The sequence below is a fragment of the Varanus komodoensis genome, unplaced genomic scaffold, assembly GCF_004798865.1.
Source record: "Varanus komodoensis strain SLA01 unplaced genomic scaffold, ASM479886v1 scaffold2, whole genome shotgun sequence".
Taxonomy (NCBI): domain Eukaryota; kingdom Metazoa; phylum Chordata; class Lepidosauria; order Squamata; family Varanidae; genus Varanus; species Varanus komodoensis.
In genome coordinates, this window is record NW_025335568.1 from 32,909,067 (window position 1) to 32,922,867 (window position 13,801).

Below are 13,801 nucleotides of genomic sequence, written 5' to 3' on the forward strand. Positions count from 1 at the left end.
GGAATTTTAAGAAGTTAATGAACAAAATTTAATTTTTAAAAGTTAATGAACAGAACATATATTTATTAAAGGCAATGTCCAGAAAGAATGTTTTACGTGATTCTATCTCCATTTGAAGTTGTGGAAGTCCTGTTTGTAATTCACTAGGTTAGAGAAGGTGAACTGAAGACCATATGGTATCAGTCTGCAAAGAGCAGAATCTCATGTTATGCATTCAACATGGTAAATGGGTGCAAATTTCTATTCTGTGTATGTTTACTGTAGCTGTACAGCTCCAGGTATGCATCACTTGGGCAAACTGTCAAATTGTGCATGTTGATGTGACATTCATAGCTGCCCTTTGGAAGTCTCATTCCCTGGACAGTTATTGGAAGGTGAAACAGAAATGCTGATGATGGATGTGAGCATTCCATTGATGTGCCCTTTAGTAAAATGTCTGGGAACATTTGCAATAAATAGACTCTCAGGTTAGAAAGCTGTTCTCCCCCTCTCCCAAAAAGTCTTGGTGACTGAGTTCAAGAAGAGAATTACATGTTCCTTTTCCCATCATGTGTCTGGAGTTGACACTCCAGTGTTGGCTGGATCAAAGCATAAATGATTTCAAATGCTTCTGTACATTTGCTTCTGTACACTTTGGCTTGTCTTATACCACTGAGCTGCCTCATTTATGGGGTTTTTTTATGGCAGGGGTGCTGGTGGAGCCCTTATGTGTGTTCTGCTACTTCTCCCGTCTTTTTTTCTTCCTAGGAAAAATAACAAAACTCAAAACAAAGCTGTTGAAAAGAAAAGATGGAATGCCATCATGATGCCTTTTGATTGCTACTGCCCGGAACCCTCTTTCTAAAAGCACCGTTCAGAAATGTCAGTTGTGAGAGAATATTGATTAATACCTAGTTGAGATGGGCTCTCATAAAACCTGCAAATTGGCTAGTGTTCACATTTTCATTTAATTGACCTGAATTTGACATGTTAATTGCATAATTTCTTCATTACTGGATTCTGTCTTCAAACAAATACATTCAGTCTTGCAATTAGTATTGCAAAAGGAAGAAAGTCAGCAAAGCCATTATGACAGCTAACTGAGCAATGCTCAATCGCATGGTGTGGAGAAACTGGAAAGGGAGACATTTTCCTTTCTCTTCCACATCACAGTGTGATGGGAACTGCAAAAGTTAGGCAGCTATTTGTCTGAGATCCATCACAGAAGTGCCTTGCATAGAACGTATGCACCTCATTGCATTCCTTCTAAAGGTGGTCGGTCCATGCCATCCACCTGGATGTTCTGAATTATAGTCTACGTGTGCCCAGTTCAGAATCCCCACCAATCGTGGTATTGTTGTATTGTGTACGATTCAACCATGGAAGGTCATGCATTGAACTATGTGATGGAATGAAAAGAACCTGATGAGAATAACTTAAATAAATATAAGAGGCATCTTCCATGAAACTGTACACACCATGGAGTTGTAAAGGGATAGATAGAATCCTGCAAAGACTGGTACAAAATAATGTAATATCTTCAGATAAAGCTATAACTGTAATATTTATGTTTTCCTTTCCCTTACATGCAGGATGCAAGAACAAGCATGAGAAAGAAGCTTCACAGCAGAACATTTGCAGACGGGAGCAAAAAAAGTAGCAAGTTCTGCTCTTCAGTACTGGGGAAAAAATGCTTTTTGTCTGTCCAGAACCTGGCAAAATGATTCGTGTTTTAATTAAGTTGGTCTTCAGATTACTAGGATTCAGTACAGATTCTAGGTTGCAGGGACAGGAAACGCAATGCAGCATGCTTTTGCCACACACAGCACAAACTGGTATTAATCGCTCAGTAATGCCATGATTGGCTTACTAACCCTCCAACCCCCAGATCTGGTGATGGGAAGATAGTGATCTTCAGAAGAGGGTATATCTGGAAATACGTTTAAAAAAAAATCTTGCTTGCTATGATGTCTGGAATGAATGCAAACTCAACATTCAACCTGAGCACATCTACAGATGAGCCAAGAATGGGGCTTTCTAGAACAGGACACACTGTTGTGGCCGTTTTTCTTGGACTCATATTAGTCTTTGGGTTCCTGAATAACCTGATAGTCCTCATTCTCTTTTGCAAGTTCAAAACTCTGCGCAACCCTGTGAACATGCTGCTGCTGAACATCAGCGCTAGTGACATGCTGGTTTGCATCTCTGGTACCACATTCAGCTTCATATCCAACATCTACGGCAGATGGATTGGAGGGGAGCACGGCTGCAGGTGGTATGGCTTTGTCAATTCTTGTTTTGGTAAGAATCCAAACATTCAAATTGGATTTGTTTTTGGCAGTACTTATCTGAGAAGACGCGTTATAGAGTATTATTCATTACAATATTCTCCCAGGTAGTTAGGTATTTATAGTTTGATTTGCTCTCCTCCCTCGCATATGCTCTGAACACATATCTTTATTAGGAATAATTGTCCTGAGCATCACTGTGGGGATGAACTATGTATTCCACAGAAGGCTGGGGTCTGGAAAATTCTGTTTCCCCTCCTGGAGTGCCCTGTTTTTCTGCAAAAGGGAAAGCACCTGAGGTGGTGGGTTGTAGGAGAGAAGCTGTGGGTAAATAAAGGATTAAGGATTTGCCTTCAACCTGCCCAGCTCTATTTCTGTCACAATCTTACACAGTCACAATCTAGTGGCACAAATCAACCTAAGTTAGCTAAGTTACTTCCAAACATTAAGTTGGTTTTAGGGACTGTAACACAGCAAAACAGGCTCTGGATTGGCTTATTGAGATGCAAAGTGCAAAGACGTACCGTTTCATATCCAGCATGATGTATCAAATGGCAGTGGAAGTCATAGGCATCTGCAAAACTGTATTCAGTCATATTCCTTTGCTGTCAGATCAATATGTTGATCCTCTCCTGATCATGAATAGCACCCCGAATCAATCCTGTTACAACCCTCCAGGGCTTCATAATAGGCTTGATTGAGCCTAATTAAGTGCTGTGAATATTCAAAGAATTAATCAAAATATTTTGGGGTTTGCTCATGGATAAATACAAGCAAAGTCTATGTTGATGATTTTGATTTGTGATGACTTCTAATGAAATTCATGTAGAATTTAATTCAGTTCAGAAGACATTATCTTGTTGAGAAACATGGAACAGTTATTTCACCAATTCTGGTGTGTTACACACTGAAGTAAATAGCTGATACCATTTGCAGCCATTTCATATATAACATGGAACATGTGATCATTAGAAAGCTGGTTAAGGCTTCGCAGAGAGTTGGCAGATTTAAAGCAGAATCCTGTGTATCTTTACTTGGAAGTCAAGATTTCAATGGGGCTTCCTTAATCCAGGCTGCTGAACCTGGCATATAGAAACAGAGTCAGTCAGAAGGGGTCTCCTGGGCCATCTAATCTGACCCCCGGCTCCAGCCGGCTCCCCTCACGACATGCCCACCATGGGCATGTCCAGCCTATGTTTGAACACCCTCACCGATGGGGCCTCAACGACCTCTTGTGGAAGCCCATTCCACACCCTCGGGGTCCTGACTGTCAGGAAGTGCTTCCTGGCATCCAAATGGAACCTTGGCTCCCTGAGCTTTGCTCCGTTGGAGCGCATCCTGCCTTCCTCTGCAGGGGAGAACAGGTCTCTACCCATCTCCGTGTGACATCCCCTCACATACCTGTCTGTCGCCAACAGATCCCCTCTGAGTCTCCTCTTCTCCAGGCTGAAGAGACCCAGTTCCCTCAGTCTCGCCTCATACGAGACTTCATACGAGACTCAACAGTGAAGTAATAATACATTTATATTTAATTTATTGAAGGTACATTCAGACTATGATTGGGGTCAAAATATCAAAACACAGTCAACACTCAAATTTAACTGAACATAAACATACCATAAAATGGCAGAATTAACAATAAAATTAACAGTATTACTAACACATACCATAGCAGAATAACAACCAGCAAAATGGTTTAAAGTCCACATTTTTCAAAAGCAAAGCAGCAGTGTCTAAAAGAAAAGGTGGTTCTAAGTAATTAAATGACAGGTACAATATTTGAAACATAGTTGTGATGATAGATTTTGCAATCAACAACAGCCAGTATGTCAAAAATACTGAATTTTTGAAAAGGCCTTTTGTAATACTGTTTCTACTGAGGCATCCCTCATATTGCACATTACATTCTCAGAAGCACACCAGCACTCAAGGGTCTGGGTAAGTCCCAGTCCAAAACTGAATTTGCCACTCTAACCCACTTTTCAAAGAACCCAGAATTTTGCCACCTACCTGGCAAAGTTGTGAAAACTCCTTTTTCCTTGGAAAAAGTGTGTGGGGTACATTTTTGTACTTTCCTGAAATTAAGAGAACGTGTAAATTGTGTACTATAGTGGGCATTAAAAAGGCAAGGAACAAACTTTTATCCCTCAACTAGATTAGATTTTCAGACTTGCAAAGTGACTGCCTTTGGCATTCTTCCTTACCTATGTGCTTCCAGTCATTCTAATCTAAATGGCAGTTTATGGTTGGGACTTTTTCTTATTGACAAGAAAAGGATACCATTATTTAAGACAGATGAAGACAGTAACTGGTGGAGTTTGCTCAAAGATTTTTACACTGCCACTTTGAAAATGTAGCATAGCATTATCACTGACCCAACATGCCTGGCTCCTGTTACAGCCCCATGTGGTTACCAGTGTAACACCAGGATAAATGCCCCCATGCAACACAAGGCAAAATGCAAGCGCACATCATTACACCATGGTCCCAAGAAAACTTTCGGTGGGTCTGAAGTTATGATGAGTTATTTTGCTGAGGTATTTCCTGCAAACATCTCCCTGCTCTGTGATGGATCCCTCATGTTATAAGGAACAGTAGCACAGTGCAGCCCAAGTTATCTGCTGGACCAGGCTAGGACCTAAAGTGATGGAGCTGCCCATTGTTTTCTTCCCTTCAGCCAGAGACCTGAGTGCAAGGAAGGACCTGAATGCAGTAGCAGGCATCTTCCAATTCTTATCCCATGAAGGACCCCCGCCCCCCGCCCCACCACCAGAAAAAAAAGGAAGGGCCATTGTTCAGGACTGGGCAGGTGGTCCCTTTTCTGGCGTCTCCAGGTAGTGCTAGGGGAGATGTTGCCGGTTGGTATGAGCAATACTGAACTAGATGGACCTCTGGGTTCCAGTCTTTGCTTTGTCTCCAAAGTAAAGGATCGTGATGCAAGGAAGTCAGCCCTGATGCTCTGGGCTGCTTCCAGCCCTGTATCCTTGAGCTGTAAGGATGTCTTTCAGAGTTTAAAGGATGACATTGAAGGCGGAGGAGAATTGGCCTCAGAGGAAATGTTGCCTCTGAAGCTAATTCCCCCATTTTTCTCTCGATTTTTATTTTTTGAGAACTCTGGCTGCTGGGAGGAAAGGAACCAGAATCATCCTCGAATAAGGGTGCTGGTTTTTAATGACTTTTGTCAATATTGATTTGTTTTGTCATTATGAGATGCCTTGAGCAAATCTTGGAAAAGCTGGGTACCAAATGCTTTTCTTTGTTTTTAAATCATGCATATAAATAAATCACATCCATAAAATGAGTCAATTATTGCCGAAACAGTGGTGTTAAAAAGACTAAACTAAAGTCCCTGGTTTGACTCTACCATGATCTCACTAGGTAGCCTTAGGCAGGCTAGGGAAAGATGCCTTGGATGCTTAGTAGACCCATACTTTCATACAGAATGTTCCAGGATCAACACCATCTGAACTGGCGAGTGGCATACAAATTCATCCATCCATCCATCCATTCATGAGTATTTCAAGGCATTTTGCCAACATAGCACAGTATTGCTACTTTTCAAGAAAGAATCCATAAATTAACTGACCTTTGAAGCACTACCATAATTTTTATTCTTTAAAAGGACTGGGCTCTTAATCCATCACGACCTGTTTAGAAAAATTGATTCCTTTGATTTTCTTTTCTTTTAACACAGAAGACTGGGCCTTTTTTGTTTACAGTTGTATGTTCTTAAATATCAGATGGAACAACTGGAGGTAAGTTGGAAATATCTTTGAAACTGGAGCACCATTAAATGATTTGTGAGTCAATCAATGAGCATTTATTGATTCACGGGCACCACAATTACACAATAATCCATAGCAAATGCCGCTCACTGTCAGTTGCATCTTGCATGTCTGCCATTAAAAGACATCTTTCCCCTATAATCTACCACGGGCTTTGCTTTATTTTTTTACTTATTGGGGTAGAAATGCTAATGTTAGTTTTTAGTACCTATTCAAATTTAGTGTATTCATAACTGGATTCCTAGTATACTATAACCCTCTTCTACTATTTAGCCCCCACCCCCACCCCCAACACACACACACATACACAATCTGAAACGCAGATTTATTTGTCCTTGGGGAAGCGACCCCATGCATTGTGCCAGGGTCATGCATTACTGGCAAGTGTGTCTGTGTCAAAGCGATGGAGCTGGCTGGCTCATTCTCAGATGACCCTCCATGGGCTCATTATCCAATGCCTGCAGAGGGCTTTAACTTCAGCTTCTTGTTACTACATGCAAATTCAGTCAGCATTCTCTGCTTGGAGGTTGTTTTCCACCTTGGCATCACTCAGCTCTCAGGGAAGGAGATGCAGGCCTATGAAGGATGCGGAGCTATGGTGCTATTTTTCCAAAAACTCAGGGCACACTAGGGCTGGCATGCTCAGACACCTGCCAGAATCACTCTTGCCACCAAGAGCTCCCTGGCATCACCTTCCAGCTTTCACCTGCTCAGCACCCGTCCTTTCTCTTGTGCCTAGAGGAGGCAGGCAGACCAGAAATGGCGATGAGAAGGAAGTGGAGCAGCAGGAAGTGCCTGCTAGGTTGCTTGTGCACCTTACAGCTTTTTCACTGGCAAGCTACTAGGCAATGGAGCTGCAGATACCTTGATACGTAAGGGCAAGGCTAAGCATCAAGAGAAGATGGAGCCAAAGCTCACGGGGACACCAGTCATTTGCCACTCTTCCCTGTAGAATTCCCTGTTTCCTCTGACCGTACCTGGGAGGAAATGAATTTTCCTGACAATAATACATTGGTCCCTGCTATAAGGAAACCTTCTGGGGTGGCTTGTACTTAAGCGGGAAAGTGCAACCTCTTTGCTTGACAAAAGACCTGCTCCTGCTGCAGATTAAAACTGGTTTGCTGAAATGGATCAATAAGCTGCTCAGATCCTGGGGCATTCTTTGGGGTGTAGCCATGGAGAAGTGTCAAGAGGAATATCTGTGCTTCAGCATTTATCCCTGCATCATTACCAAACATTGGTATGACAGTGGAGTACAATCTTTTCCTTCTTTTACTTATTTATAAGGGATTTTGCCTTTGGTCATAATGAAAGACTAGATGATTGTTTTCAAGTAGTCATGAATTAATAAAAGTGCAACTCTCTTTACTCATCCCAAAGAGAATGCATTTCCATTCAGATGCATCCTGTGTGTTTCTAGGATCGGCTTCGTATACTTCTCAGATGGCTAAACACTTTAAAGCTCATCACTCAAAAGAAGAACTGAATACCACCCAACTTGACTCCTGCAAAGATTGACAAAGAGCACCTTCTCTGACATTCTAATTATGCAGAAAATGGTATTTTGCTTTTGTCCCTTTTGCTATGTGAAATAGATTGATTCCCAGTGTGATTGCTTTTTTGCAGGAATTGTGTCTCTGATCTCACTGGCCATCCTGTCTTATGAGCGCTACAGCACCCTGACCCTTGCAAAAAAGCATGGCTCTGACTACCAGAAGGCTCTGCTAGGGGTTGGTGGATCCTGGCTCTACTCTCTGATTTGGACAGTACCACCTCTCATTGGCTGGAGCGGCTATGGGCTTGAGGGCTCAGGCACCAGCTGCTCTGTCCAGTGGACCTCCGAATCACCCAAGTCGGTTTCCTACATCATCTGCCTCTTCATATTCTGCTTAGCCATTCCAGTGACGGTCATGACCTACTGCTATGCACGCCTTTTTTATGCTGTCAAGCAGGTAAGCACATGGCAAGCTGATCAGCTATCTATGCAATCAGCAGGAAGGGCTGCATTTCGGATCCCGCCCCCTGTTAATGCATGCATTAAAGTGAACCATGGCAGCCCTTTAAAGAGGTCAGCATTCCTCACGTCCATCCTAAGGCAACCTTTCCTAATTGGTACCTTCTAGTTGCTTTGCAATTCCATGCCCATTTGGCATAGCCAGTGGCCAGGAATTCTGGGTGGTTTAGTCTAAAACACCTGCAGGAATTAGACTAGGGAAGCTTATTCTAATGCGTCGATCCTGTATACATCGTGGTGCAAACGCTGTCCCACACAGTGACCTCTGCTTTTATTTCGGAGGTGGAGAACCAGTGGTCTTTCCACCATTTTAATGATTTCTGACTCTTTGCCATGCTGGTTGGGGCTGATGGAAGTTGGAGTGCAACAGGTTCCCTACCCCTACATTATTTGTTTATTGTATTTGTATCCTGTTGTCCTCCAGATACCAGAATTGTTTTCAAATTGTTTCCTGGGAGTTTCTGATCCTGGAAGACCATTCCCTGGGTTTACGTCTTCTGAGTAAACTGCAGGAAATCGAGCTGTATATTTAATACTCCTAACTTCTGTAAGAAATAGCACTGTATGATAGGATGTATGGATACAATCCACAAAGAGAAATGGTCCTTTTTGCACCTTAATAAGTTTTCAGAATTGGTATCTTTTAAAGCAGTGAGTGACCCACCAAGTACCTACTTTTTGAAAATGCTGGGTGTGAACATTCTGGGTGTTGATGTTTTTCCATACTGATATCAGCCAACTTTGAATGCATCAAGTCATGCGGTACTTACAGTTTCCTCATACTATTACACTTAAAAGTATAGTAGGAGTTTCTACTGTACTGTGCAGAAAGATTTACATTGCACTGGATGAGTGATGTCACTATAATTATATATTAATTGTCATATAAATTAACTGAAATAGAAGGTATGCTTTCACAGAAGAAGGATATGTAAATCTGAAACCAGCATGGCTGTTTCTTTTAGCTGCTGTCACGAACAGAGCATCAGTGTTCTCAGTTTCAGTTTTAGCAGGCTTTTAATGACTATTTAGTACCTTGCATTTTTGGCTGGTCATTGGAGGATTGATTGATTGAGTACCTTACATTTAGTAGATTACGAGGAATGGTTTGTCTTCTGAATACTGGTAAAAGGCATGTGCAATATAGGTTTCAGATACTGCAGACGACTGTCCCACTTCTAGCCTATCTGCTGATATGGGATAACTGGTCCATTGCTGGACATACCCTGTCTCTTGGAGCTCTGCCCATCAAAGTGAGCATAATGCCTGCTGCGGCTTGGATTGGTGCTCGCCTCTTCAAGCCACGTGTCTTCCTTATCCTTGGGACAGGTGTGCTGGCTGTCCCCAGCCTGGATTGGCCTTCAGTGCCTCCATTCCTGTTGCCCCATCATTATTACCCTGACGGTATCATGCACATTCTTTAAGGCAGTGGGGTCCTTGAGGAGCACAGGAAAGGGCTTCTCCTCTGACACAGGCCGCAGATCATTTGGCTTGGGTCCAAAGCTCCCTTACAGGGGGAACAGCATCTCCCCTTTGCCTTTTCTAGTCAGTCTCTCCAAGGAGCAGCCAGAGCTGATCTTGGGCAAGGGATGAAAGGCTGTGGGGCCCTGCCTAGTACTGGGATGTTTGGAAGAGGGAACTCTGAGTAGCTACTGCTTAGGTGCCTATAGTTGCACAGTAACAGCTCTCCTGGGATATCCCTCCATCTCTATATTCATCTTTCTCCTCCACTTGCAAATGGATGCTCACTTTGTGCACCGCCTGCTGGTCCCTCTGCTGGGGAGGCTACCACTTAGCTCTATAGAACCTCTCCCTGCTCTTTCTTCCCAAGACTCAAGATCAAGTTCAGGGTACCACCTGGACTGCTTGGGCCTGGCTGTGGCACCAACAGCACTGGAGTCTCTGAGGGTTCTAGGACTAGAGTCTTCTTGGGGATGCCCATCTCAAAGGCCATGTGGTTTTCCAATTCTTCCAAGTCCTATTTCTGCTTTCAAACAACATCTAGGGTAGACTGGATTGCAGTGGAGACCAAACCACTCTCTTGCTTTGTGGCTGGATCATTCTGGAAGGAGACTAGAGTGATGGGACACCTTTCAGACAAATTGAAGCTCAGGATACCATCTTTCTTGGGTATGCCAGTTTCAGGAGTTACTTTTGTATGGCAGTTCTTGAGCATGTTTGTGATGCTGTTATGGAACTCGCTGCCATTTTTCTCATGGCCAGTATCCTTCTAGGAACTCTGCACTCACCGTAATGCCCTTATCCATGCCAGCATGCTCTGTAGCTCCTCGATTCGTTACTTTACCGACTCACTCAATTAGTGCCCTTCAGCCACCAGCTCCCATCCTGCTGCTGCCAGGTCCACAGACTCCTTAGATGTAGTCTTTATATTATTTTCCAACTCTTCCAACTCATGAGTCTGGCAGATCATGGGAACTGAAACTCTCTGAGAACATCTGTGCCCAGGTATGCTCTGGCCAAATAATCTCAAAAAATTGCTTCAAACGAATGTCCTGCTGCCAGTGGACTTCATTTTCCAACACCAGCCTTTCCAGATCCTTCCAAGCCTCGAGTCTTTCAAGAATCCCCCTGGGTACATCAGATATTTGAACCAGATAGTATTTCTTCAGCCAAGTAGCTACTCTCTCCAGCTCTTCCATATCCCCTTCCAGCACAGACATATAGCTCTCCACCTTCTTCATCCACACCACCAGGCCCTGCACTTCCAGCAGATCACGCTTACTCTTCACCATGGCAAAGCTTCTTTCTGCCTGGAAGATGTTTCCGCCCTGTCCTGCAGAGTTTGCATCTGGGAGATAACCTAGGCCAGATTATGTTTCTCCCAAGGCTTGAACAAAACCCTCCCAGGCCTCTGACTTAGTCTCTGCATTCATGCCCTGCTCATGTTTCTTCACCACATCATTCAGCACCTGCACTGCTTCTTGCAGTTCCTTCAGTGTTTCGCTCCTGCCCTCACGGCTCAGCGGTTGAACACTTGATGCAAGGAAGAGATGCAAAGGCTCTTCAGAAACAGGCTGGTTAGATGCTGCCTGCTTCAGGTTCCCCTGACTAAGCATCTCTTCCAGCTTCACATTCTGTAAGAACTCTGTTAAAATTAGGGAATTGCACATGTCTGATGCTGGCACTGGAGGGCCTCTTGCATACTCACCAGCTTTTCCTTCACTCGTTCCATCTTTCTCTGAATGGTTGCGCCAGTGGTGTGTTCGCTAGAGGCACCACCTGCATTTCTTCCTGCAGTGCTCACAGCTCAGTCAGGTTCTCCAGGGTGTGGATCTGCAGGTCCCCACAGAAATGATCAAGGCTCTTTGTTGCTCTTGGCTCAGAAAGCAACCCTGTTCGAGCTGGAGTCTGAGATGGGAAGATTATGGACTTGAACGCGTCACTCAAGAACAACAGCTAGGGAAAATTGCCCCATCCTTCATTTCTCATCTATTTTACAGTGATCCCCCTTTTATTCCTCTGTCTTTCTGGATCTTACCAATGTAAAGCTAAGCTTCAATCAAAAGTAGGGAAAGCCTGCTGAACATTTCAGAGAAACAGCTTACCAAAGTTTGTAGTAGAAATTGTATTTAGTATTGATTTTCTCCATAGGTACTTTTGCTTTTCTGTGATTAGTCAAAGCAGAACCATTTTCTAAGTTTTATAAGACAAAGAATTCAGCTTTTCTTGCACATAATGATGGCTCTTTAAAAAAAGTTTGGAGTACATACAATGGCCCTCCTTATATGACCATATAGGAGCAATTTGGGTTATTTATACACCATCTGTTCATCACTGATACATAGTTGGTAGCAGAAGTCTCTAAGGAGTTGTGTGTGTGTGTTCAGATGTATTTAGCAGGTTGAATACCCTCCACAAGTTAAAACATTAAAAAAGTAGACTTCCAGATGGGAAGCTATAGTGATCCATCGCAGCACAAAACGACTTGAAAGAATCTTGTGGCAACCTTTACTGTACAGTATCTACAATTGTCTCACAGAAAATAAAATGGATTATGATGCAATCCAATTAAGCACTGCTGTTGATCAAGCTCTGTTCCTTCAGCAAGGATTGAGCAGATCTTCAGGATTCTATTCCTGCCTGTTCAATGATGCATGTTCACCATTTGCTAACTTCAGAGTGTTGAATAGGTGTCATAGATCAAGCATTAAACATTGAGGCCTCACATCATATCCAATATACAACTTCTCAGTGACCTGTTCAAGCATGAGGTTCTCAACCCTGGAGTATTCAGATGGTGGCAAAGTGATATAGAAGCGTGCATGAGTTGGCCAAAGATACCCCCCACTGGAATTACTGAAGGATGCAAATTAGCATGGCTTTCCTAATAGCTCTGCCACATCAGAATACCCTAAGGGACAAACAGTGGCAATTCTTCATCAGTGTTAGCAAAGATATTAGCTACCTCCTCACCCTGGCAATTTTGACCATCCTGATGTCCTATGTATTTGTCTTTTAATCTAAACACATGGTTAGATTAAAATCATGTGTTTCGATGAAATGGAAATATTCTTTTTGCATAATTTCAAAGTTGCAATATCCACAATAAGCAAAAGCTGTTGATTGATATCTCATGTTGACCATGCTTTTGCCTGGAATATTTCATTCATATTTTCTAAAGCTATTATAATACTATCTGCCACTGCAGATTTTACAAGCTTTCTTGAGCTGGATGCTCATGACTTAGAAACAGCTTCTGCTCTCCCTGCGTTACTCATCTTGTGTTCTTTGGAGACTTGTAGTTTTTTCATCTGTCAAAAAGAATCTCGGGATGCCTTGCTGGAGTCATATGCTGAGGTGCCTCTGGGAAGCCTTTGGTTCCCTTAGAGGGAAAAGTTGAATCTAGATATTAAAGGAAAGATGACAGAAGTGCATTGGTCTAAATGTGAAGTGCCTGGCATGAGCTCACTTCGCAACCACCCCTTGCTAGAAGTTGGGAGACTGACAAAGAACTTCAGAGTAGTTTGGGGTGGCTGGATGAATGTGTTGTGACAGAACCCTCAACTCTGCGACATTCGAGGAGTTTGTGCTTCCCTGAGGAGGTAGGCATCTAGTTTATTTGTTGGGTACATGGGTTTTTATTTTGCTTCGGGCAAATTTTCTGGATGGCTGTAATGGGAATTGTGTCTTAGCAATGAACTCTTGCAAGTTCTTGTTCTAAGAGTTGGTTGTATACCTTGGAACTTGTCCACCTACAGGAGGTGGCTTAGCAGTTGAACTGAGGACAGGACATTTCTTCTGTCTTTGGATCCTGATGTTTATCATGGATGACTGGCTGGCTGGATGGACCCAAGGTCTATCTTGTCCAAGGCAGCTGCCTATGTTGCTATGTGTATTCTGGTATTCTCAGGTGCTTAGAGTCAAAGCAAAAAGAACCCCAATGTTTGCAGAAGTAGGAAACATCATTCAGAAATCTATCTTGGATGGCAGGGCAAAAGAAAACACCCCCCAAAGAGCCCAGTGGGGAATAAACATACTCAATGGCCACAGAGTGGGCAGAAAATAGAGGCGTGGAAATGATACAGATAATCAGCTTTGATGATCATGTTTGATAGATGTTCAAGGTTACATGGGAAACTTTGTTTTAGAATATGCAGCCATCATAGATAACATCAAAGGTGTAGTGGAGAGGGGCCCTGGGGGGTGGTACGTTGGATCTCTGAAGCCAAGGCCAGTGTCTCTCTGCCCACCCCCACCTCTTGCGAGACTTAAAT

The 13,801-nt window shown here is 43.1% G+C and overlaps 1 protein-coding gene across 1 annotated transcript in view; it reads left to right on the plus strand.

Moving 5' to 3' along the window:
* The first annotated feature begins 1,943 nt into the window (after positions 1-1,943).
* The window catches only part of LOC123022794 (parapinopsin-like), a 44,249-nt gene continuing 32,391 nt past the window's right edge, over positions 1,944-13,801 (plus strand). The window contains exons 1-2 of the mRNA XM_044428807.1: positions 1,944-2,280; positions 7,679-8,004. Coding sequence (XP_044284742.1) covers positions 1,944-2,280; positions 7,679-8,004 — 663 coding nt within the window. The remainder of the gene's footprint in view (positions 2,281-7,678; positions 8,005-13,801) is intronic.